Source organism: Eurytemora carolleeae, unplaced genomic scaffold (genome assembly GCF_000591075.1).
Source record: "Eurytemora carolleeae unplaced genomic scaffold, Eaff_2.0 scaffold1439, whole genome shotgun sequence".
NCBI classification, from domain to species: Eukaryota; Metazoa; Arthropoda; class Copepoda; order Calanoida; family Temoridae; genus Eurytemora; species Eurytemora carolleeae.
In genome coordinates this window covers 5961-33355 of record NW_019397330.1, presented here as the reverse complement: position 1 = coordinate 33355, position 27395 = coordinate 5961, and the positions used below count along the sequence as shown (strand labels likewise).

General features: G+C 31.7%; 1 protein-coding gene across 1 annotated transcript in view; it reads right to left on the bottom strand.

Annotated features, from left to right (window-relative positions):
- LOC111713549 (protein sidekick-2) overlaps positions 1-27395 on the bottom strand; it is a 38782-nt gene that overhangs the window by 7262 nt on the left and 4125 nt on the right. Inside the window, exons 2-7 of the mRNA XM_023488430.1 lie at positions 13627-13776; positions 10356-10465; positions 10148-10260; positions 7704-7790; positions 2996-3094; positions 1682-1755 (exon numbers count right to left, since the gene is read on the bottom strand). Of these exons, the coding sequence (XP_023344198.1) occupies positions 1682-1755; positions 2996-3094; positions 7704-7790; positions 10148-10260; positions 10356-10465; positions 13627-13776 (633 nt within the window). The remainder of the gene's footprint in view (positions 1-1681; positions 1756-2995; positions 3095-7703; positions 7791-10147; positions 10261-10355; positions 10466-13626; positions 13777-27395) is intronic.

The window sequence follows — 27395 nt, the reverse complement described above, 5'->3', positions numbered from 1 at the left end:
GTAGCTGTTACAATTACAAGATTTTTCTTAAACATCTCATTTCGGTAAGGAGCATCGCAACTTGCATTACAAACCTTTTGAGGTTTTTAGTAATATTTTTGAATTAAAACGCGTGTTTAAATTTTATTATTTACTGGAATTATAAAAAATGTTTTTATCCAACTTAGCAAATATTTAATGGCTTTAAATGTGTGTTTTTATTATTATTCGTCTTCAACTGAATTATCAGAATTAGATTTAAAAATTTACGTATTTTGTGACCCATGGTTTTAGAAGATAAAAATGTTTTCTAAGTGTGTCCAGTTTTCCAGGAGATGAAGTTTCTCTAAATATTATTTGTTAAAAGGTTTTCTTTAAAACCCTGGATATTATTTCATCCTTCCTATTTCCCAACCCAGTGTGTTTCAAAAATGTCGCCGGAATCAGAAAGCCTAGCAATTATTTTTTACATGCAATGAATTGCTTGAAAAATTCAGAGCGCGTCATATCGTATCTCATTTCACGGGATTAAAAATCACTTTTTTCATTTTTGAATAGGGTTTATATTCGCAAAAGCTTTTTATTCTGTGCCAGAAAATTTGCTAAATTTTGTTACAAATTGTCTAAAAAATACGTTTGCATGTTAATCATCAAAAAACTAGCTTTTAAGAAATATTATAAATATAATATAAACAAGCGGTAAAGTATTTAGCGCAACTATTTGCACAATTTGGTTTATTTCTCTGATATTTATAACAAAGCTCGAAAGTTATAAATACTTGCATGTCTGTTTTTCAGGGTGTTTGTGTTCAATAAAAGTCATAACGGCTAAACCGATCGGGTCCTAATTTTGTGTGGGACCTTACATGACCCTAGGGAGGTTTATGAATGATCAACATTTCAAAAATTATCCTCCAACAAAATTCGATTTTCATTCAATTTTGAAAACCCACGATTTAAAAAAAAAATTCGCGAACTTTTGTTTGTATGTTTAACAAAGAGAAAATGTTCACAATTAAAAGCCTATTGTATGTATTTTCGTATACATATGTATATTCATATGACAGCTATTGCTGTCTTTTTAAATATTTGAACTTAACTGTACATAATTTAAGATACATCTTAAACTGGTATCTTGCTTATTGTTCATCAAAAATTGCATTAAAATTAGAAGAAACATCTTTAGTCAATGAATTATTAAAGTAAAAGGCCGGAATAATATAAAGATTAATATATTTCACAAATTGAAATTCATAAAATTAAAAGTTCAGCAAAAATATATTTTTACTTTCAAAATATCAAAGTATCTATGTTATTCAATATATATTAATTATGACGACATGGATTTGACAAGTGTTTTTGAAAAAATGAGTCTTTGTCACAAACTCAAATTTTCAAATCCTTATATCTTTGCATCATGCAATATTGTAACTTGTAAATACAGCTTTACCATCAAAGGATGAGACTTAATCTCTTTGAATATGATGATCAAGTTAAACCTGAACTAAATCTACAAATAAAAAGACTTTTATCCTCAAAACTAGTCTTATCATTTAAGAAAAAGTGTTTAGTAAAGTAAAACCTCCCCCAAACTATAATCTATATGATTTTTCAAAAACTATATTCAACAAACTGAAACCTCCTCTGAAACAGATTATTATTATTGAGCTGAAATTTCCTTCACATTATTGGAAAAACTTACTTTCTCTGTGTGTCATTGTTTGAAAGGATTCCTTCGAAAGAGCAGAAAACCCGATCTGATTCTGTCCTGATACCCTGAAAATCATGATCATGATTATTCTGTCCTGATAGTGTGATATATCATGATTATTCTGCCCTTATACCCTGAAATATCTTTTTTATTCCTTCCTAGTAGTCTGAAATATCATAATTATTCTGTCCTGATACCCTGAATTATCATGTTTATTCTGCCCTTATACCCTGAATTATCATGTTTATTCTGTCCTGATACCCTGAAATATCATGATTATTCTGTCCTGATACCCTGAAATATCATGATTATTCTGTCCTTATACCCTGAAATATCATGATCATTATTATTCTGTCATAATAATGATTATTTTGATGATAATGATTATAATGATACTTTTAAATATCATGATCATGCTAAGCATCAAGATCATGAAATTTCATAAGGTTGTCATTGTCTGATATTCAAAGAAAGTGGAAACGTAACATTTTGTTTTATTTTCTGAAATTTTTTCTAACAGCATTAATTCTTAAACTCTCATTGCGACACTGCGATAATATAATTTAATAACATTAATAAAAAGTTTTCCTTCATCAGAGCACTTTAGTCGTCCTAACTGTTTATAACATTCTTTTATTTAAACCCTATTTATCACTTCAATCGAATAAACTTTGCAAAATAAAACAAAATGTATTTCTTGACATTGTTGTCATGTTTTTTTTTAAAATATACTCCAATATAGATGGTAAAGGTGTATATAACCTAAAGGTGTAAGTAGTAAAGGGTATATAACCTGAAGGTGTAAGTAGTAAAGGTGTATATTACCTGAAGGTGTAAGTAGTAAAGGTGTATATAAACCTGAAGGTGTAAGTAGTAAAGGTGTATATAACCTAAAGGTGTAAGTAGTAAAGGTGTATATTACCTGAAGGTGTAAGTAGTAAAGGTGTATATAACCTGAAGGTGTAAGTAGTAAAGGTGTATATAACCTGAAGGTGTAAGTAGTAAAGGTGTATATTACCTGAAGGTGTAAGTAGTAAAGGTGTATATAACCTGAAGGTGTAAGTAGTAAAGGTGTATATTACCTGAAGGTGTAAGTAGTAAAGGTGTATATAACCTGAAGGTGTAAGTAGTAAAGGATATATAACCTGAAGGTGTAAGTAGTAAAGGTGTATATAATCTGAAGGTGTAAGTAGTAAAGGTGTATATTACCTGAAGGTGTAAGTAGTAAAGGTGTATATAACCTGAAGGTGTAAGTAGTAAAGGTGTATATAACCTGAAGGTGTAAGTAGTAAAGGTGTATATAACCTGAAGGTGTAAGTAGTAAAGGGTTTAAGATCAGGAATCAGGAACTCCGTTGTGTTGGAATTTGTGTCAATAGATTTAGTCCAGTTGTCTCGTCTCTCCCTGATAAATATTTGATATTTAGTTTAGTTTTCAATACAAGATTTAGTTCAATTGTTCAACATAAGATTTAGTTCAATTGTTCAATACAAGATTAAGTTCAGGTGTTCATTCAAGATTTATTTCAGTTGTTCAATACAAGATTTATTTCACTTGTTCAATCAAGATTTAGTTCAGTTGTTCACTACAAGATCTAGTTAAGTTGTTCAATTCAAGATTTAGTTCAGTTGTACATCACAAGATTTATTTTGGTTGTTCAATAAAAGATTTAGTTAATTTGTTCAATACAAGATTTAGTTCAGTTGTTCAATACAAGATTTAGTTTAGTAGTTCAATACGAGACTTAGTCCAGATGTACAATACAAGATTTATTTCGGTTGTTCAATACAATATTTAGTTCAGTTGTTCAATTCAAGATTAAGTACAGGTGTTCATTCAAGATTTATTTCAGTTGTTCAATACAAGATGTATTTCAGTTGTTCAATAAAGTTTAGTTCAGTTGTTCAATACAAGATTTATTTTAGTTGTTCAATTCAAGATTTAGATCAGTTGTTCAATACAATATTTAGTCCAGTTGTTCAATACAAGATTTATTTTAGTTGTTCAATACAAGATTTAGACCAGTTGTTCAATACAAGATTTATTTCACTTTTGCAATACCAAATTTTATTAAGATTTTAGTCCTGTTGTTAAATACAAGATAGTCAAATTGTTCTGTCTAGTTTAACTTCTCAAGCTTAAATAAATAAAGTCTTGTAAACTTAATTTCAAAGTGAAAGGCATCAAGTTAAAGAAAGAGTTTCCAAGAAAAAAATATCTCAATCTGAATGTTGGCGCCTCTCTTCTCCATGCAAATGAAGTCAGTTTGAAAACTTTGAAGGAAAAAGTGTAATTTAGTTTAAAGCAGGCAGCTACAACAGCTGATGTGATTTAATTAATTAATTCGTAGAGTGAGATGAAACCAAGATTAATTAAAATTACATTGCACGATACAGAGTGCATCTTCAAGAGGAACGGATTTAAAATCAAACATATAAAATGGAAAATGATGAAATTATATTTTTATCATTATATTTTAAAACTATTTAACACAGCTGAGAATGGGATAATGCTCTGAAAGTTCCTAAATTTTAAAAGAAGATCTAACGTGCAAAGGGAGCATTTTTTAAGTAAAATTTTTAAAATCGATATTGAAAGATTCTAGAAATTAAATAAATTTTTGAATTTCCAAATCGTTAAGTTTGTTAACGATTTAAAACATAAGAAAACTAAAAACGGGTAAAATAAATTCTAAGAGAAGAAGGGAGCCCCTGAACCCCCCCCCCCTGTAACCATCTCCAACTCTGTAAATTGAATTCTAATTGCTGAACCTTCCAATAAATTTCCAAACTGTTAAAATCAAATAAAAATCAATGGATCCCAGGGAAACCTAGTATTTCGGCTTTATCTGCATTTCTGAAAAATTGACGCAGCAAACTCAGAAGAATAAACATTTGAATTTGAAACAATTTTAAAGTTTATATTTATTAGAAATAAATAACTCCAAGTGTCCCTCCCTGGTATTAGCTGGCAATAATTATTGAAATTCTTTGATACAATTTAAAGGATGCTATTGTTCTACGGACGTAAAGGACGCACAACATTCATACATAACAGTAATGCATAGTAATATCATAGTACATACAGTTAAATCCTAAATAAGTCATACTTCGAAAGAATTCATCAAATGTCGTATTCTTCACTTTCTGATAATGGAATGTTGCAGATATTTAGTTTTTTATACGGCTATGTAAGGTAGTTGAATTGAGTATGCAGTGTTGTGGAAAACTTCTTTCAGATTCATTTGAGACATATTGAACCTTTTAAAGATCTGTAAATTCTGAGTTTGAGCGCAAATTCGACGTTCAAAACTCCTACTATGGGGGTGGATACGTTTTCGGAATTAGTTTTTTTAAAATTATTAAATAACGACAACGAAAAATAAAGTAAAAATTATACAGTAATCTAATTAGATGGTTTGGAACATATTTCCCAAAGAAATTTGTCAATAAATCAATGCTAAAATCGATTATTTCATTTTCATTATTATATTGAATTTCTTATCTTCTTTGAATTTATTCGCAGATTTCTTCAAATTCTTCAAATGTCGTCTTTTCAATAATAATTCTAGAAAACCTGCGAAAATCTTTGTGAATAATGAGAAACCAGAATAATGAGAAAATAGAAACTTATAACTGAAAAAGATTACTTATTTTCGATGATAAGATTGATTTTTATTTTCTCAACATGTTCCAATACATGTCGTCTGTAGTTTACCGTAGAACTTTTTTTACATTTTATGTCGTCGTTATTTAATAATTTAAAAACTAATTTTAAAGAAGTTTTTCACAACACTGCATACTCAATTCAACTACCTTACATAGCCGGTCATTCCCTTTAATTAAATGATTATATGGAGCTATTATTCATGGTTATTATTTATTTTCGCAAATACTGAGATTTACATAAAATAGTATAAAACCCATTGAAAAATTGTCAAGACGACATTTGATAAATTCTTTCGATGTATGGCTCATTTTTGGTTGAACTGTACAGAGCGTCCCGTATCATATTAGATCATCTCCAATCTTTAACGCCAAAATACGCACATATTACTCGAAAAATCTAGCATTCTCTGCAAAAAAAAAATTTCTATCAGTCTTATCAAATTTTTCAAAATGATTCATCGTACTTGTATTTTCTGATTTGTCCCCCAACTTGTATTTTAGACCCATTGACACGGTCTAATTTGATGTGGGACACCCTGTAGTTCATACATAATACATAGTAAATACATAATACAACAGTACATACATAATACAACAGTACATACATAATACCATAGTACATACATAATACAACAGTACATACATAACAGATAATGGATAACACATAGTGCACAAATAATGCATACATCGAATCTTTATATAATATATAATCCATAGTTTCAAATTTTTATCAATAATGTGTAATACAATTCTTTAAACATTTAGTTTTATTGTTTAAAGTTTTAATATTTTTTAAACTAAAATTGTTAAAATTGTTGTGTATCTTTAGATATAAATTAGTAATCTCTCTTTGTTTGTTTGTTTGTCCGATCAATAAGTCATAAACGCTGGACCGATTTGCTTCAAATTTGATTTGGGAACTTGGGTGAACCACGGAAATGCTCTTAGCTTGGTTTTGAGATTCTAAAATGAGTGGGTTGACTTTTAAAGGGAAAAAATGGCTAAAATCTTAATTTAAGAACTATAAAAAGACGACATTCAATTATATTTATGTGTATTTGATGTTTTCATAAAACAAATAGTTTTACCAATATCTTAATATCAAATTATTAAGTGTAAAGGGCCTGTGTACAGTGTACACTACACAATGGTCTACTAAACTTGTTTTTTTACAGTCGTCTTCCTATTCCATAGTGTTATGAGTCCCAGATAACCCTGAATGAGTTTTGTAAACCTTGATCTAAGTTCACACGGGAACAAAAACTTGTTCGAATATAATTGACTTTAGTCAAAATATTTTCTGGAAACCTAAAAACCTGGAGTGCACAGAATAATTATTGGATTAAGATTCGTCAAGTTAGATTCATCTTCTTTAGATTATTTTTTTTAAAGACATGTTCAACATCCTTTACAATAAAGAACAAAATTAAGATTTTTTAAGCATATGCTTATAAAACTTGAAATAATGATAATTCATAAAATGATTAATGATGGAATACCATATAATTGAAAGATTTTTACGACACTTTGGTTCACATTACAATGCTACAATATTCTACCAGGCCAATGGCAATAGATTCTTATATTATAAACTTAAATTTAGTCCCTACACGGAGAATTTATAGATTTTTATATTATAGACTTAAATTAAGTCTCCACATCGAGTTTAAAATCTTAAGTCGAAGGACAAGCATAAAAAGAGTCTTATTTATATCAGGAGAAATCTCAGACAGTTTCTCGTTGATCTTGTGCTGTAGAAATTTGGTAAACCCGTATTAAACACCCCTTGAATGTTTCAAAGTGCTCGTGTGTCCCCAGAAATAAATCCTAATCTATCTAAGCCTTGAAATTATAAACAACTAATCCAACTAATTTGACAGTACAGGATTATAAAGTCAATCTTCAACATTTAGAATAACAATGCTTTAAGAGAACAGTCCCATTAACCTCAATAGAAAGGGAAAATTTATTTGAAGTACTGTCCCTTTTTTCTCACTGTACAACTTCTTCACAATGATATTTTACATGACTCATGGTGTACTTTGAAATTTTGTACAGTGAAAATTTGAATGTAGGAGACAGTTGAGGCGTTCGATTTACTGTACATATTGTACTTTTGATTGTACATAACTGACACATAACTGTAAATAATACTGTACATTGTGTACTGTACTGCTTTAAACATACACATAACTGACGAATACTTTGTAATTGTATATTTGTAAATAATACTGTACACTGTGTACTGTACTGCTTCATACAATTGTACATACCTGACAAATATCCTGTAGTTATATATCGGTAAATAATACTGTCCTATGTGTACTTTACGGCACCATACATACCTGACAAAAATCCTGTAGTTGTATATCGGTGCATGATTATCATGTAAAGGAGTTGCCCAGGTCAGGAGGACATTTCGGCTTGATATCCTAAAATAAACATGTAACGCTTTAATCTCTCAATTATATTCTGAGTAAGAGTTACTTGGTTATCAAGTACAATAGATGGCAACGTAGAATTTGAACACTCTCAGTACAGCTGTACATTCAGCTACATTTTAAATTTTACATATTTTTTATCTTTCAATTTTTAGCAATAATCATTATTGAGCTTTGATTTTTTTTGAGTTAATAAAAACGCTATAAAAATATAAATTTCTTAGTTTTATTGTTTTACCAAATTTGCCTAGCTAAACAAAATTAACAATTTTACTTTAGAGGGGCCCGAAGCGCCCTGAAAATTATAAAAAAATTATTCTCAATATATAGTTTCGAAAACATTCTTCTTGAGTGAAAAATGTATCTATAACTTCTGTTTCTATTGGGTCCCTACTGACAAATTATTTGAAAGTAAGTATTTCGATCTGTTAGAAAAGTTTCCAATTGGCTAGGGTATAATTAGGTCTGGGCACGTACAGACTTCCTTCAAATCCGTTCTTTAACAATTTGAAAAATAAGCAGGGACCGATACTAATTAATGTGAGCTCTGTTGCTGAACTATCTAACGCCGGTTCATATCTTGAATTACCGATTCAAAGTTAAAGATCTATAAGGATTTGAATCGGTGAATCAGCTGATTTAAACTGGCGGTAGGTAGGGACCTCTCTAATTCATCAAAGCTCATCAAGTAGCAGTTTGTTTTTAACTAACAACTAAACTTTCTGGTTGCTTAACGGTTTTTACCGTTCGTTAATGCAGTTGGTGTTCGCTAAGATCTCGATTTTTAACGGCGTTAACAGTAGATATACCAAATATACGTTAAAGCCTTCACCATTGGCGGTTAGTAAGTTCGTTAACGAGAGTTGTACTTCTAGATTTATAATTTTGGGGTTTAATTTTCAAAACATACAGATTACAGAAGTCGACACTCAAAACTTCATAAACAGAAATTATTTGCAAATGTCTTTCAAGTATTTTTTAATCTTAAAAATTAACGAAAATTGACTTTATTTTTAAGAGGCAACCGTTCGATCATTTAAATTTTCCGTTCATTTTATTTTATTTATTTATTCTTTTTCAAAAACTTGCGTTCGGTAGGGGAACGTATCAACGCCCTGTCCTAGGTATAATGTATTGTTTAACTAGTTGGTGAAACTTACAAATTGAATTCTACAGAAGCACATCTAAACAAAACCAGCACTTTAATACAGTTTAAACATGCTTATCGATGATTCTTTCAAGGTTGGAATAAGTTTAGAAATGTTGTTTTAAAAGGTGCCCATTACACTATGGAATAGAAATATTGTGCATTATGAGTATTTAATATTGTTATGAATCCAACAGTTTTATCAGTAGCATAAAAAATATACTTATTAAGTATATTTAGTTTTTGTTCAACTGACAAATCGTATTGTTGCATTAAATTGTAATGATTAAAACATAAATCAAGTTAATAGTCGTCTTACTATTCCACCGTTGCATTAGGCCAACTGTATTAACTAACCAACTTTGTTTAGAAAACAAATAAAAATATTTCTAAATTCTAAGTTGTTGTTTTTGTGATAATCCTGGAAAGAAGTTAGAACTGTAGAAACTTTAGAAACTATTAAGTGATCAAACTTTAGTTTAAGTTAAGACCATTTAGTAAAGTATCATCATCATTGTTTTTGTTTATTTTGTCAGGTCCATCAGAGTCATTATCAGGGGGAGGGGTACGTCCTCCAGTGTAAGTAGGATTGGTATACCTGGAGACCATAGGACGGCTAGGTGGTGGATCAGGTACGTCCTGAACTGTAAGTAGAATGGGTATACCTGGAGACCATAGGACGGCTAGGTGGTGGATCAGGTACGTCCTGAACTGTGAGTAGAATGGGTATACCTGGAGACCATAGGACGGCTAGGTGGTGGATCAGGTACGTCCTGAACTGTAAGTAGGATTGGTATACCTGGAGACCATAGGACGGCCAGGGGGTGGATCAGACACGTCCTGAACTGTGAGTAGAATGGGTATACCTGGAGACCATAGGACGGCTAGGTGGTGGATCAGGTACGTCCTGAACTTTGAGTAGAATGGGTATACTTGGAGACCATAGGACGGCTAGGGGGTGGATCAGGTACGTCCTGAACTGTAAGTAGGATTGGTATACCTGGAGATCATAGGACGGCTAGGTGGTGGATCAGGTACGTCCTGAACTGTGAGTAGAATGGGTATACCTGGAGACCATAGGACGGCTAGGTGGTGGATCAGGTACGTCCTGAACTGTAAGTAGGATTGGTATACCTGGAGACCACAGGACGGCTAGGTGGTGGATCAGTTACGTCCTGAACTGTGAGTAGAATGTGTATACCTGGAGACCATAGGACGACTAGGTGGTGGATCAGGTACGTCCTGAACTGTGAGTAGAATGGGTATATCAGCGGATCCACGGTTGTTCACAAGACAATGATAAACTCCAGAATCCTAAAAAGAAAATAAATTATATTTATACAAAAAGTTAAAAAAGATGTAAATGAATAAAAAAGTAATTGTTTATATTATTTATTTTTATAACTGACCTTTCTAGAGACAGGACTGAAGTTGAGCGTATAATCCTTTTTATCCAGGTTCCTGGTTCCAGATTTATCCCACTCTACAGTCTGATCATTATGCCGGAGTAGTCTGTATCCTAGAACATATAAACTTTTATATTTATTCCACTCTACAGTCTGATCATTATGCCGGAGTAGTCTGTATCCTAGAACATATAAACCCTTATCTTTAGCCCACTATACATTCTAGTCATTATCCTTAAATATCCTAGAACATAAATGATATGAACTAGTTACTAATTACTCGCCTTAAATTCTAATTTTTGTAATCACTCTATCTTTGTAACCTGATAGTTTAATTGTTGATATTAGATATATTAACTATTTGATCAGAGTTTAAAATATGAGAAGTAAAAACACCAGTTTGCAAAGATAAATCGAACTAGAAAAATAAAGTATGAGGGGTAAGAAGAAGAATAACCCTGTATTTTGATTTGAGTGATATATGTAATTTATTTATTTATGTTTATTTTATGTTTTAAACCAAACACTGTGTCTCCAATAATACCTTCGGGTCAAGTAGGATGTATATAGTATATATTGGTTGTAAGATAAATATGTATAATGTATTCCCTGCAATTCCTTAATCTATCATAACATGGGACAGGGATATCGTATGCATATGTATCTATTTTTATCTATAAAATATATCAAAGCAATAATAACTATTTGTCTGTTTGTTTGTATATTCGATCATAACTCAGGATTCATTAAAATTATTTTATAATTAATGATTTTATTTTGTAATTGGCCTGGCGATATCAAGTTTAATAAGTAAATTATAATCTTAATTATAATTATTTTGTTGATTAATCCATAGATTAATAACAATACAGATACTAGATAGAACACTAGATGTCGTCTTTTTATGATTTAAGGGTTTTTCGTTTACAATATCCCGGAGGCAGAAGCTTTGAGTAGATTAATAACATTACAGAAAGAACACTAGATGTCGTCTTTTCAAGATTTAAGGGTTTTTCGTTTACAATATCCCGGAGGCAGAAGCTTCGAGTAGATTAATAACATTACAGATAGAACACTAGATGTCGTCTTTTTCAGATCTAGGGGGCAGAAGCCCAAAGGAATTACGCGAATGCTCTCTCTGTGTCTTGCATTTTAGCGCTGCATACGCTTCTTCTTTGAGCTTCTGACTCAGGATTGTTGTAAACGAAAAATCCTTAAATATTAAAAAGACGAAATCTAGTATTCTATCTGTAGTTCACCCTGAACTAACCAGAGTGAGAAACATCCTGTTTCTTTTTTTTGAAATCAAACGTGCTTTCGTCTATATTTCAACAATCTTTAAACTTACAGATTTGTTTATTTTATACTTTTTCATTCAAAATGTATATGCCAACAAAAAAATATTTAAGAAAAAAGGCTATAAAGTTATGTATAAGGGGTCAAATTGTGATTGAAAGTCACAGCTTTCTGAAATATTGACAGAACCGTTAAATCCACGTGAGTTATTAATCTATTCGAAGCTTCTGCCTCAAAGTTATTGTGGACGAGAAACCCTTAAATCTTGAAAAGACGACATCTAGTGTTCTACCTGTATTCTCATAAATCTATTCGAAGCTTCTGCCTCAAAGTTATTGAGAACGAAAGACCCTTAAATCTTGAAAAGACGACATCTAGTGTTCTATCTGTATAGTTATTAATCTATTCGAAGCTTCTGCCTTTTAGGATTTCTTCTACTTTTTAGGATTTTTTTTCTGTTGATCTAGAGCAATAATTATCTACATTCACATTTCTCTAGAAAAAATATAAATTAGGAGATGAGATTATTAATAAGTGCATTTACTTAATAATATTATTCTAAAAAGAATGTTAAAACCAGGATTAGCATATTTTTTTCTTTTTCTTCCAAAATTCGAATGTAAGTATTGTATCTCCATCTATATATATAAAGTTGTAATCTCTGTTTGGCCATTTGTTTGTTTGTTTGTCCGATCATAACTCAGGAATCCCTGGACCGTTCGGCTTCAAATTTCTTTGATTGGCGCACTTGGGAGAGCCAAAGGAATTTTCTTAGCTTAGTTTTAGTATTTTAAGTTGAGTGGGGCGAAAATTTAGTTTCCCGGTAAAGATCGTCCAAGTGCGGGTAAACGGTGGAAGCAACTAAACCCTCTGCAACGCGCGCTGGGTTCCCCAAAGCCTACCTACAACTCTCCACCCTCCCATGGGTCCTGTATCCTCCCTACTCTACCCTCCCCTGGCTAGACCATGCTGTCATATATAATCCCCAGGTCCCTCTCCACTTGTCACGTTCCTTCCTAATCCCCCTCACACCTTCCCCCTATATCCCCTTAAATCCCCCCTCCCCCACCTGTATCCAACCAAGGCTTGATTATCCATTTTTACATTATGTTAATCCAACTTAGCCGAGAATTCAGAAACTTTAAAGTTTCGTTTTTTTTATCTTTCTGACCATAAATTCAAAAACAAATGGATTAGAGTCGAATTGTATGGATCTAAAACTGACAAGATTACATTTATATTTCTGCAGACAGAAAATATAACCTTGCTTATTGAATAAGAACCTGTAGACATATAAATCCTAGAATGTACATCCTAAATAACAACTAGATAAATCTTAATGTTCACATTTTATTATTTGGTTTGAAGAAAAAGAAAATCTTTATTCAAGAGTTAAATATAGGAAACATTTAATCTACAATTGTGTCAATTTTATGGAAGTAAATTGTGAACAAAAAGCAATCATCAAATTGTTTAAATTATTGTTCTCACGTAAAGGGTTGTAAAAAGTGACTAAAGAGTAAGGCGACTGTAAGGGATATGTTTTATGTTATTTTCCCCACAATATTTTTGGTTTTCTGCAACTGTAACTTTTTTGCCATTTAGTGTATATCATTTATGACCTAAATATTTCAGATAGGAGTTATATAGTCTTGTGTACTGTACTACCCGATACTTTAACCCTGAGCTTTGGGTTTTTCTAAATGTAAACAAATATTTACGGAATAAAAAGAATAGTTATCATTGATCACTATATAAATAGGAAAAAAGAGTTAGCTATTGTGTTAGATCTATAGCTCTTGTTCATTGGAACTGCATTCAATTATATCTGTGCAACCTGATGTCGTTTAACTTTGATATCCATAACAATGCATGTGTTCCGCTATGTCAAAGAAGGAAAGTATTTCATCATCAGATTGCCAAAGATATAGGAATTAGAAAGCAAGAATGTGATGAAGAACAAATTGCTTTTGATTACCATTATGAGAGTATGGGGGGCAGTCGGCACACTGGCACCCCTCGCACACCCACTCCACCAGGTAGATGTACGAGGAACCGGTTACTCCAGGACACGCTAGAGATATGTTGTTTCCAGATTCCGCCACTAGATGGGGTTGCTGTCTCCAATCTAAAATATTAAAAATTTAGTTGTTTACAAAAGATATTGCAGCTAGTCAAAAAGGGTATTATTACCAAACCTACCAACCAACAATTAAACCATTTATCAGTTTTCATCTCTTATTATAATTTCATAACGTGTTGATTATGACAATAACCATTCTGTTCATCAAAAGAACAGATTCAGACGCACATTTTCTAATTCACATATCTTTGCAACCTGATGGTTTACATCTTTTATATTTCAATTTTTGACTTTTTGGTCTAGAAGTATTGAACACTTTGAAATCTTTAATGAGAGAATGAGAAAGTTAAATAAACAAAAAATATCATCGTTCAAATTCTGAAAACTAAGTTTTGATTTACATTTTTAAGTTTGTCAACAAATGCTGATGCAGAATTGATTTCATAAAAACAAATGTTAAAATATGAAAATAAAACGAATAAGCAGTTCTACGAAATGTGGACAGCAAAAACCAAGGAAAATCCTTTCACTTCAATTTTCCCAATCTCACAAAATTGTATATTCGGCGAAATAAAATAAAAAATGTAAAGCTCTTGTACATTGTGTATTCATANTACAATTTTCGGCACAAGGTAACAGATTGAAGTACTACCATAAATTAAGCCGAGAGGGGGGGGGGGGTTTTGACTGTTCAAAAGGGTTGTACAGAGAGAAAGGGTTGGGGATACTTCAAGTCTATAGATACCATTGATTTATTACATAAGTTTATTAAATTTGGAAAATTATTAAAACTTTATTCATCATTGACAATGACAGCATGATAATACACTCTGAGAGAAATATAAAAAATGTTTACAAATTTTAGTGAAAAATTTAAATCTATAACAAACATTATTGAATATTTTTAGAACTTTTTTGAAGAATTTCAAATAAATGATAGTTATTATTTAATTAAATCTATTTTTAAAGGAAATTCTTAAAATACTGTCCCCTGGGTTAAGCTCGTTTTCTTCTGATATCTACAAAGAAGTAATCTCTATTTGTTTGTTTGTATGTCCGATCATAACTCTTGAACCCATGGACGGATTTGCTGCAGAATTTTTATTGGGGGACTTGGGAGAACCACGGGAATGTTCTTATCTTTTGGGATTCTAAGTAGAGTGGGTCGGCTTTTATAGTGAAAAAAGCTAAAATCGTATAATACGTCTAAGTGCGGATGAACGGCGGTGACAATTTTGAGACAAATATACAATTTGAAGCACTGCATGCAAACATTTTTTTTGTGCAAAACCTGTTTATTCTGGTTATCTTGGCAAATTGTTTTAAGGCAACATATTTTCACGTTTCCCTTTATTTAAATCCTATTCACAACTTACCCTGCAACTATTTTTCTGGGTAAACATGATTTCTTGTTTTCTATCAAAAAAATTTATGATTTTCAATCGGGGTTATCTGTGAAAGTGACTTTTTTTGCGACAGAAACAAAGAAAAAACGACAATATCTTTCACATTGCTAATTCGATAAAACGTAAAAGGGTAAAAGGTAGTTTCCCTGTAAATTGGAGTTCACTTTAAATTCTGTTGACAGTCCCTTGAAGGTTATCTAATTAATATTTTATTCATAATTAATTAATATTTCATAAATTCTGGTTTCTGTTTTATGTTTACATGAGAAACATAAATATCCCCCCCCCCCCCCTCCCAAATAATTTATTAAACTATATGCAATGCATGTACTTCAAATTTAAAATGTACTTTTGGTATTCAAGTTTCACAGTGTTAAAAAGGTTCAAACACACCTAAACTTGAAGAAAATCTGACCAAGCACTTATTACTGAAAGTGAATGTAAGCTGAAAAAGCGGGTCGTCAGTGTACTTAAGATTGCTGCGGTGAGGGAGGGTGCAGACACGAGCCTCCCAGATTTGCTATGCAGATCAAGCCTCCGCTATGCAGACACGAGCCTCCCAGATTTGCGATGCAGATCAAGCCTCCGCCATGCAGAGCAACTCTGGGAGGCCCGTGTCTGCAAGCGGAGGCTCATTACGTCCTTGGGTTCCCAGCTCCGGTATGCACCGAAAGCTTGTTTTTGTTTGGTAAACGTATAATAATCTTAAGTGACCCTTCATTTATACATTTAGTATGTCCGATTCTCAACAAAACCCGTAAAATAGCTTTGTCTAGTTAAGCCTATCGTACATCATACAGATCTCCAGTCCAACATTAAAGTTGCCATGTCTAGGCTGCAGGTTTCTACCTTATAGCGGCGTATCAAGGACGAAGTATAATATGTTCACTGCACGCACCTCTGTCCCTTTAGTAAAAGTAAATTCAACCTATATGAAGCATAAAGTTTTTCCGCGTCAACCTTGTTACACCGGCTAGTCCTGTCCATATAGCTAGGTACAGTACAAACTGGGACCGGAAAGGTTGACCCGGCTCGGAAATTCAAATGTACTACGGCTGCCCCTGACTGTACAATCCATTTGAGTTTTCAATTCGCAACCTTGATCATAAAAAGCTTAAAGAGCACGCCACTATGGAGTGTCTCTTGAAATTATGTCTATAATCTCTTTATGCAATTAATAATGGAGTGTCTCTTGAAATTATGTAATCTCTTTATGCAATTAATAATGGAGTGTCTCTTGAAATTATGTTTATAATCTCTTTATGGAAATAATAATGGAGTGTCTCTTGAAATTATGTCTATTGTCTATAATCTTTTTATGAAAATAATAATGGAGTGTCTCTTAAAATTTTGTCTATAATCTCTTTATGCAAATAATAATGGAGTGTCTCTTGAAATTTTGTCTATAATCTCTTTATGCTAATAATAATGGAGTTTCTCTTGAAATATATATGGATTAGAGAATTTGAGTTTGTGGCAAAGACTCAATTCCATCAGTGTAGTGGATATCTCGAAATTGAATTTCTCTAAGAAATAATCCAAATTATCCCTAAAACCAAAGATTATGAAATCAAAATAATTGGTTTCCCCTGACACTATAAGTGTTATGTTCCCCGTATAATAAAGTGATAAAAAGCATACTGAGCATATTCAATATCCCACGGCTTTTCAATTTTCTCCCCTTATCCATTTTTACAAAAATTATAGATTTTCTACTTCAAATATTCCAAATTGAAAAAGAAAGATACAAAACCTTTTTTACATTTAAATTCAACTCATAAAACAAACTAAGTTGTGCAGGTCTAAGAGGCCTACACTAGGCCGGGCACTGTTTACTGTAAATTGCCTGGCCCTGCCATCATTAAGCTGAAAACCAAGACAGCATAAGATAGGGTTGGGCCTGTACTTGCCGCAAGATCACTAAGGCCGGTATGAAGGGTTCGGTCCGGTTCGAATTCAAATTGATCCTAGTCAGATCACTAAGGCCGGTATGAAGGGTTCGGTCCGGTTCGAATTCAAATTGATCCTAGTCAGATCACTAAGGCCGGTATGAAGGGTTTGGTCCGGTTTGAATTCAAATTGATCCTAGTCCTCCGTACTCTAGCCTTGTCTTAAAATGAACAAAGTTATCAAAATTATAGAAGATTTGCCGGTTTTTTTTTGTATCAAAATGAAGTTTACCCAATGTAAGATTGATTAATTTTTGTAGCCCTATGCATGTACATTTTAAAAAACATTAACACTTGTTTTTCGCTGTAGTTTTTAACAGGAAATAGGTAAAGTTTTAATCGGTTTTTTGCGTAAGAGCTTTTAATCTTTTGATCACTTTGAATACCTTTTGATGGAAGCAAACTGTACCCCCCCCCCTCTCAACCCTTTCGATCCCTAGTTCTCCTTGCTTTAAAGTAAATATCTTTGATCAAAGAATATTCTAAATTTAATCTTTCATGACTTCGTGTCAATTTTTTTTACAACAAAGTTCATTAATATTTTAAAAAATGCGTTTACAAAATTCATTTGTGTTCGTGTACACAAACTCAGATTTCAAATAATTTTTACATTTAATTTTTAAGTTGTCTAAAATATTAAACAAAATCACTACTTAAGTTTAATCATTTCTATATAACTAACCTTAGAGGGCGCTTTGCGCCCATCTTCTAAATTAATTGTGAACATGTTCTCTTTGTGTACATCGTAAAACAAGACAAAAATAATTCACGGATTTTTACAAAAAATTTCGTGGATTTTCAAAATTTTCAAAAATATAATGAAGATCGAATTTTGATGGAGACAAATATTTGAAATTTTGATCATTCATAAACCTTCCCTGGAGTCCCTAGATGTCCCACAAAAAATTTGGGCCCGATCGGTTCAGCCGTTTTGACGTTTATTGGATACAAACAAACAAACAGACAAGCCAAATTTATATATAGATTGAATTTATTTATGATTTATTAATTAGTTCCCACAGGAACTAAATACATGACTTTCAACTTAAAACCTTCATTATCCGCCGCCTATAAATTTGAGGTCGTCTTCATATTCCCATTGGATCTAGCTAGGATCTCACAAATACTGTAAAGTCTGCAGTAACATTACTAAATTGAAAATACTTTTTATATTATTAAAATTCTGATACAATTTTCGGCACAAGGTAACAGATTGAAGTACTACCATAAATTAAGCCGAGAGGGGGGGGGGGTCTTGACTGTTCAAAAGGGATGTACAGAGAGAAAGGGTTGGGGATACTTCAAGTCTATAGATACCATTGATTTATTACATAAGTTCAGGGCCCAAAAGGTTATATAGCACAAATATGTGAAGTACACCTGCAGTATGGAAACAGTACAACAAAATGGCCGTTTTACACTTTTTTCTAGTTAATTCCTCTCTCTATATATATTCTATTCTCTATGCATGAAACATTTTACAGATTTTTGATTTTACTATTGATAACAGATGGTTCGTAAAAAATGTTTTTTTAAAACTTTTGTTGTATAAATGTTGTTGTTGTTGTATAAATGTTGTTGTTGTTGTATAAATGTTGTTTTTGTTGTATAAATGTTGTATAATGTATTTTAGAAAATCTTTTAAACTTATTAAGAAAGAAATTCATACAGATTAATTTATGTAGAAAAGAGAGAAATGTTAATTGAATTAATTTGATGGTTTTTGCAGGCTTTTTTTCCAGGATTTTTGTGGATGCATTAATTTTGATGAGGTTAGTTTAGTAAAAATATCTAATTCATATTTAATTTACATTTAATTAATGTAATTTCTAACTTTTCTTTCATGTTCAAATCAGAAAACAAGAATTAGAATTATTTAAATTTTATCCCACTCGAAATTCTTTAGATGTATTTTATCTCTTTCATATGTTAGGTTTGACTAAATTATACATTCCTCTTTAAATATTGACGAATTAGAATAATGTTTTAAAAGTGTGTGACACTTTCATGTGTATCTATATATATAAAGTAGTAATCTCTGTTTGTATGTGTGTATGGTCGATTATGACTTATGGACCGATTTGCCCATAATTTTGATTAGGAAACTCGGGAGAACCACGCTTTAAAACTCTAAGTTGAGTTGGCTATTTTTTTATAGAACCAGAAAACAGAAATCCAAACAAATACAGACGGAGATGAAGATGCTTAATAGTTTGCTATAATCAAGAAAGATGAGTTTTTCTTTCAAAACTGATTATTTTCAATCAAATAATGGTCTTGGAGGAGGATTAAACGCTTTTCAAACTTCAAAGTTCCTTTGAGAATAAATTGGTTATTTATTAGATTTACCCTGAGTCTAAAGAAGGAATATAACATGTCGACATTTTGATTTACGTGTTTGATCTCAGTGTTTACTAAATAAAAAGATTATTGTTTATCCCAAATAGTTTAAACAAGGTAAACGAGATGACACTTTTGAGCTTGCAGACATCAATCTTTTAAATTAAACCAACATTTTAGAATAGTTCAAAATCTGAAAATATAGTATTTATAGTATTTATTTTCAAACACAAAATACAAATGATAATGTATGATGGTTCAGCTTGAAATAAAACACAAAAGAAACTTTTGTTTGATAGTTTTTGTTGAAACAAAGTATACATATTGAAATCTCAACTGAATATACATTCATTGTGCATTTACAAGTAGATAATTAGTCATACCATTAGCAAAGGGTGTGAACCCACTCTTGTTGACTGTAGTAGACTTTGACATCCACCATTAGCAAAGGGTGTGAAACCATACTCGTTGACTGTTGTAGACTTTGACATCTACCATTAGTAAAGGGTGTGAACCCATTCTTGTTGACTGTAGCAGACTTTGACATCTACCATTAGCAAAGGGTGTAAACCCATTCTTGTTGAATGTAGTAGATTTGACATCCACCATTAGCAAAGGGTGTGAACCCATTCTTGTTGACTGTAGCAGACTTTGACATCTACCATTAGCAAAGGGTGTAAACCCATTCTTGTTGACTGTAGTAGACTTTGACATCCACCATTAGCAAAGGGCGTGAACCCATTCTTGTTGACTGTAGCAGACTTTGACATCTACCATTGACAGTATAAAGGTTATATAAGGGTTGCGGCCCTAGTCCTGAATATATTAACTAAAATAAACATGGAAATTAAGAAACGACTGAACAAGACTGTAAATGTAGTTTTAAGTTGCATGTCCGATTCATAACGGTTACCTAAAAGCTTCGTCTAATCAATTGTGATTTGTGGTTTCTCTATAATGTGACCTGAGCTGAAAACTTTAGAATAATGGATATCGAGATCAATGCGTGATCTCCACTTTTTCTTAATCTCCAGATTATATAATGCTTGTTCTTCTCTTAATATTAATCTCCAGATTAATGAAGGCTATTCTATTCTAAAGTTTTCAGCGCTGTGTGTTTCTTCTTTAGAAACAAACAATCGTGAGAACTAAAGCCTAGTCAAAGCTAGAAAAACGAAGATATATTCCACATTACTGATAAAAAGTTGTTATTCGGACACTTGAAGTTTTAAGTAAATTAAAAAATACCCAAATATAAAACTTGCTTCAATGTAGGAAACTAAACTATCAATTATATATCACCAAATCCTTCAACATTTTAATACATGAATCCTAATTCTGAACAAAAAGAAGGAAGAATCTCAGGAGAATCAAAGGTTTTAAAATAATTGTCAATCAGAAAATGCATTCTAAAAAGTTTTCACGGATTAAATGTAAAATTAAAATCAAAAGTTTCCAACTTGAAAATTAATTGAGCAGAAGTCACCAAGCTTGTTTGCTTATAATTCAATAATAAAGATTTTAGTTTTATCGAAAATTTAATTTAAAATGTTTTAAAAGCAAACAACAAAGAGAATATGCAATCTTTAGAATTTTAAGCATTTTGTTTAGGAAGGATTGAACAACCAACATGGCGAGGCCTAGAAGAGAGGTAATTTATTTCCTAAAGTAATGAATGTAAAGAGAACATATTATGGAGCGACATTTAAATTTACAGGATAAAAGAAATTCAATTTATGTCGACAATCTAATTTTAATGTACATTCCCCAATGCTGTATAGAAAACTATTTTTTAAATTTAAAAGCTGACAGAAATGGAATTATGTTAAGTATCAACTTTCATCAAATATCAATATATGAGTTTTGAATTTATTTAATGAAAAATAAAATTACATTTTTTATTCAAGTTCTTCTTTAAATTAACAAAAAGCTCTTTCCCCCATATAAATTTCATTTAGAATTAAAGGAATTGAGTCTTTGTCACAAACTCTGATTTTCTAATACCTGTATCTTTGCAATCCAATTTCGTAGAAGTTAGATATTTCAAACTATGAATTCTGTTAGATCAAATAGCCTAAGTTTGAAATATCAAGGGTTTCCACCATTAGGTTGCCAAGATAAAAGGATTGGAAAATTTGAGTTNGGGGGTCAGGGATTCTCTATATAGTTTTAACATTTTTTTAAAAGTTGATGCATATGCAAATTGCAACGTGCATCAAATAATCCAAAGTTGTGGAAAGCAACTAGTTTAAGCGTTAGCTTAAAAACACAAGGAACAATAATTGTTTAAAAACATTTTTGTTAAAGTGAATATTTGCAAATTATCTTTTTCCATCTCATAATCTGAGTTCGTTTCCCTTTTGTCCATTTGACAGCCCAAATTTAAAAAAAATCTTTTTGTTTTGTTTATTTTCTTGTGTTTTTTAAGAATTAAAATTTTTTTTTACCAATTTTGATGGTTATTATATCGTTAGAACTGACGAGGGTCAACCCAGACCGAAATATATTTTTAATAAATGTGGAACTAACATCTACTTTTTTACTCTACAGAGGTTTGGTCCATCACCGTCACCGAATTTTAAATTTATTAAGTTAAAAGGATTAAATTACTGTGTTTCTTATGCATTGTACGAGTGTATGGATATACATATTATTTATTTATGTACAAAACTTTTTAAATTTCTGTAAGTTTTAATTCTGTTAATAAACTTTAGTTTCAATAAACTGGGGAAATGGGGTCAAAATATATTTAAATATCATGCCCTGCAGTAATCAAGAAGCAAAAGTGCTTGTAATAAATTAAGTAATTAGTTGCTATTTACTCAATTTAGCTTCATCCAATTACCCGCAGTTCTCTAATAAAAAAGAAAAACTAAAAAACTCCAATTTCCATCAAAAGAAACATATTTTTTTAAGTGGTTTATAAATGATATTTTTGTCTAAAGGTTAACAAATGCGCACAACTGTGCATCGAGCGCAAAATATCTATTTCATATTCAAGATTTTTTGGCTAAATTATTGATATTCTAACTTTTTGGAGTCAGAAATAATCCTTTTGATTGATTGATTTAGATTTATTTATTTGATTTTGCAATTAGTAAAGAAAAAGACATTGCGCGGAAACCTTCATTCAGAATTCAGAAGCTGCGAAATTGCACAAATTTTTTTTATAATAAGAACTGAGTCAAAAATACCTTTAGGTTTTTTTTTTTAATGTTCGACAAGAATAAATAATAAAACTACTTTTGATGTTTTATAGTGAACAAAATTTGAAAACTGATTTTAATTTTTATTACTAGAGTACAATCAAGGAAAATAAGACATACATTTAGTGGTAGACATCTCATTTGCAAAAATGTCAGAACCAGATTTAATATTTTACGAATATCTAAATATTGAATAAAAAGTATTCTAAATCCAGTTTTAATAAAAGTAAAAGATAAAATTTAAGAATTAATATAGAATAAATGGAAGAAGTACAAAAAAATAATCTAAAAATACAGTTATGGAACTGAAGGAAGACGACTGTTGGACCTACACATAGAACTGAAGGAAGACGACTGTTGGACCTACACATATTTTTACTACTAAAGGAAGACGACTGTTGGACTTATATATATAACTGAAGGAAGACGACTGTTGGACCTATATATTGAACTAAAGTAAGACGACTGTTGGACCTACACATAGAACTTAAGGAAGACGAATGTTGGACCTATATATAGAAATAAAGAAAGACGACTGTTGGACCTACACATAGGACTGAAGGAAGACGACTCTTGGACCTATATATAGAACTGAAGGAAGACGACTGTTGGACCTATATATATATATATAGAACTGAAGGAAGACGACTGTTGGACCTATATATAGAACTAAAGAAAGACGACTGTTGGACTTATCTCAAATAGTCCAACGAAACAGAAATCGTGCAGTACACACAGACCCATATTTCAGAAATAAGTCTACGTCTGTGTACACTGCACAACTGCTGTGTTTCATGTTCATGGGCTTTTTTTAATAATATAAAGTCGTCTTCCTACTCCATAGTTTTATGGATCTGACTGTCTATTGACTGTAAATTATACTGATTAGTCTCATTCTTGAATTACAGGGGAAATTATGAGATTAATAATAAAACGGACGGGGGAACATTCTCACGAGGTGTTGATAAAACATATAAATAATAATATTGCAAAATCTGCAAAATTACCCCTCAAGGGGACTTTACACAAACTGTAAGTGAACACCTACTAACAGGGTGCTATGTCCGATTCAATTCGGTACCATAAAAAGCTTTGCATCATCAAGGAGTCTGGGAAAAAATGCGCAGCATTGGAGTACAATTTGAGGCACCCTCTCATTGGAAACCCCCATGAATGCCTCGTTGGTGACCCCAATATTCATGTTGGAGGCCCCATATTTTCGTTGGAGAATCTCAAATCTTCATTGGAGACCCCCAGATTTTCATTGGAGACCCCCAAAATTTTATGGGAGACCCCAAGATAAAAAAATAAAATTCTGGGAGTCTCAAATGAAAATAATAAAAATCTGAGGGTCTCCAATGAATTTCTTGGGGTCTGCAATACAAATCTGGGGGTCTCCAACAAATTATGGGGTTCCTAAGAAAATATAGGGGTCTCCAATAAAAATCTGAGTGTCTCCTATGAATTTATGTTGCCTCCATCAAAAAAATATGGTCTCCAATAAAAATCTGGGGGTCTTCAATGAAAATGGATAACTTTGCATAAAAGCATGAAATATTGTAAAAATTCTCTCTTCTGAAAAATTGCATTGAAGATCAAAAGAAAAAATAATTAAAGGACGGATGTAACCTTCAGAACTATTCTAGAAAGTCAGAAAGGAAGAATTGAGCATAATAATAATAAATGCAGATCATTCTCATGTTTTTTGTTTGTTTTCTTCTATGAAGCTGTTTCAAAAGAAAACATTGCTGAAATATTTAAATCTTTTATCTTAAACTTGGAAAAGAATTAAGTCTATACCAGAAACTCTGATTTTATAACACCTTGTTGAACATAAACCTGTACCTCACTGTACCCTAGCTTAATATCGTCTTCCTAACCTTCAACTTTGTATCGGGCCAGGTATAAAACAGAGAGTGTACTGTTACAGACAGAGTCAATAATATAGTCCATTTTGGATCCGCGAAAAATTCTGCAATCAATAGCAATTTCCACTTACACAACCGGGGTTTTTATTTCAGAAGTAACAATTAAATGTTTTAAATTGACCCGATCACTTTTCACTGAGATCAAACCATTACTTGATCACCCCAGACACACTCTACTAGTAAGTTTCTAGTTCCTATTAATAACATAAGACAATTTTTTATCATCATTACTTATTATTACTAAAACTGTATTTTGTAGGTTTGAAATAAATTCTTATTTGCATCTAAGTGTTTGTGGTTACAAGGAGTGTATCGAACAATATCAAGCCGTCCGTGATTTGGTTCAACAACCAATAAAGATCTAAGATATTTCATGCTTTGAAATATGTTGGATCAAATAATCTAAGTTTTAAATAACAAAGTTTTAAACCATTATGTTGCAAAGATATAGGAATTAGAAACTTTGAGTTTGAGGTAAAAACTCAATTCCTTTGTGAAAACATACCAATGGGATTCTTTAAGATTAACTCAAAAAAAGGTTCTTCACAAAATGAGGTCTGTTTCTCTACACTCCTCATTAAATCTTCACTAAATATTGGTGGGTGGGCACTATAGTTTCAGTAAATATTTCCATTTACTGATATAGCGCCGATTTAAGGATTTATCTCTAATTAGATAAATGTTACCGCAATGCAAATTCTATTGGTTCAAAATAGACACCAAACACATTGGATCAGATGCTAATGGACTCGACATACTAGAGTGTGGGGGGGGGGGGTTAGAGCTTGTTATGAGTGCTTAGTAGATTTGTATGAAAACCTGTTTAGGGTTAAGGTATGAACTTATAAAGCATTAATTGTCTTAGTCTATGATGAACTTCATTGTTTTATTTTTACACCATGCACGTTTGGACCCGTTTTCATTAAGATTATAAGTTACCAGCTTTCTCTGTAGAATAAACTTTATTGCTAAAATTCAATCCATTCAGCCTTATAATTTTTAAATCAATCTAAGCACCTTTCATGTGGTTTTAACGAATTCCCCATTCAAAATTTTAGGTAAATCAGTCGAGGGGTTCTTGAGTTATGATCGGATATACAAACAAACAAAGAAACAGCTGATTTATACTTTATAAATATAGTTTATGAAGATATAAAGAAGAATTTTTATAGTTTTCAAAGATTTTTATAACATCAATTAAATCCCATGTTATTTGGGAAACACTGTTAACATTATACTGCACAGCTATTTCAAATCAAAAATGTCATTTTTCCGTTAACTTGTTCAAATTATTCCAAGAAATAAAATTTAATAAGTTAAATTCTATTTTCAAAACATCTTCCGGCTGCCGTCTGTTGAATGTCCAGAATTCATGAAACCTTGAACATTTCAGATTCAAATTTTGAATTTAAGTTTAATACAAACAAGTTCTATATAATAGCTGTAAACCGCGAGAAAGGAAGATAACCCCATACTTGGATTAAATATAAACCCTTTATTGTCTCTAATATTACAGGATAAACGGGAAGATCAAGCGAAGCAGAGATCCAAACATAGATTGAGTGACTTGAGATAAGATCGATCCAGACACCTCTCAAAAGTTGCATCAATTTTCAAGACTGGGTCAACTTTATAGTTTCGTGACGCCTTAGCCTTTTATTTTACCTCACTAACTTACTTATCCTTTTTTTGTAGCCCTAGACATGTAAATGTTAGAACTTTTTTAAATGTTTTAATTTTAGTTTAAAAGAAGATTTTTTATATAAATGAATGGTTTTTTTTAATATTGGATACAGATCATACAAAAAGGGTTTATTACTTCTTCTTGTCATCAATTTTTACTCCTTCATTCTCTATTAGTTTTTAAGTTTTAAGAAGTGATTGGAAAAACTCTCAACGATATGTTCGAGAGAGCTTGGAACCTTTGGATCACTGTGAGATATTACTGGATTGATTATGAAGTGTGGCAACACCTTGGCATTTTGATTTACCTTGTTGCTTGATAACTATACTTTTTGTGATCCTAGAAGTACATCAGGGGGGATGATAGCTCTCTATCTGTGTGCTCAGTTAGCTGTACTTTACACTTAAAATTGTTTACTAATATTGATATACCATAGGTTAGGCCAGAATCAACTTATAATAAACAAATATGCAGTACGCTCTCGGTATAGTACATGGTCTATACAATTAGTAAAGGATTAGCGTACATCATCACTCTATACACTATAACCTCGTTGAAGTACACTTACATTCTGAAGCTCCAACTAGAATGAGTTGAAAAAAATAATGATAAAATTTTGTCCACATTTTGATCCTTGTATTCACGTCAATCAGACGCCTAAAGTAGACTAAACCAGAATAAACTAATTAATTGCTTGATTAAATTAGAGTTGTACACCTTGCCAGATCACTTTATAGTTTAATAATCTGCAATTAATTATCTAAACAAACCCTCAATATTGGGTAATTAGATTCAAAGATATTCATAGAAGGCAAGTACGCAGTCCACCCCACTCTAAAAGTTGCAATATCCGAGCCAGTACAACATATACTGTATATGCTTTCAGTCGCACTGTCCAGTCCGGAATACACACGGTGTAAAGTCGATCCAGTATACGTTACAGCAACAAATGTACATGCCTTTCTTGGTTTCTTCCTTTCTTAATCCTACATTTTCTTTCTGGTTTCTTCTTTTCTTAATCCTACATTCTCTTTCTGATTTCTTCATTTCTTAATCCTACATTATCTTTCTGGTTTCTTCCCTTCTGAATCCTACATTCTCTTTCTGGTTTCTTCCTTTCTTAATCCTACATTCTCTTTCTGGTTTCTTCC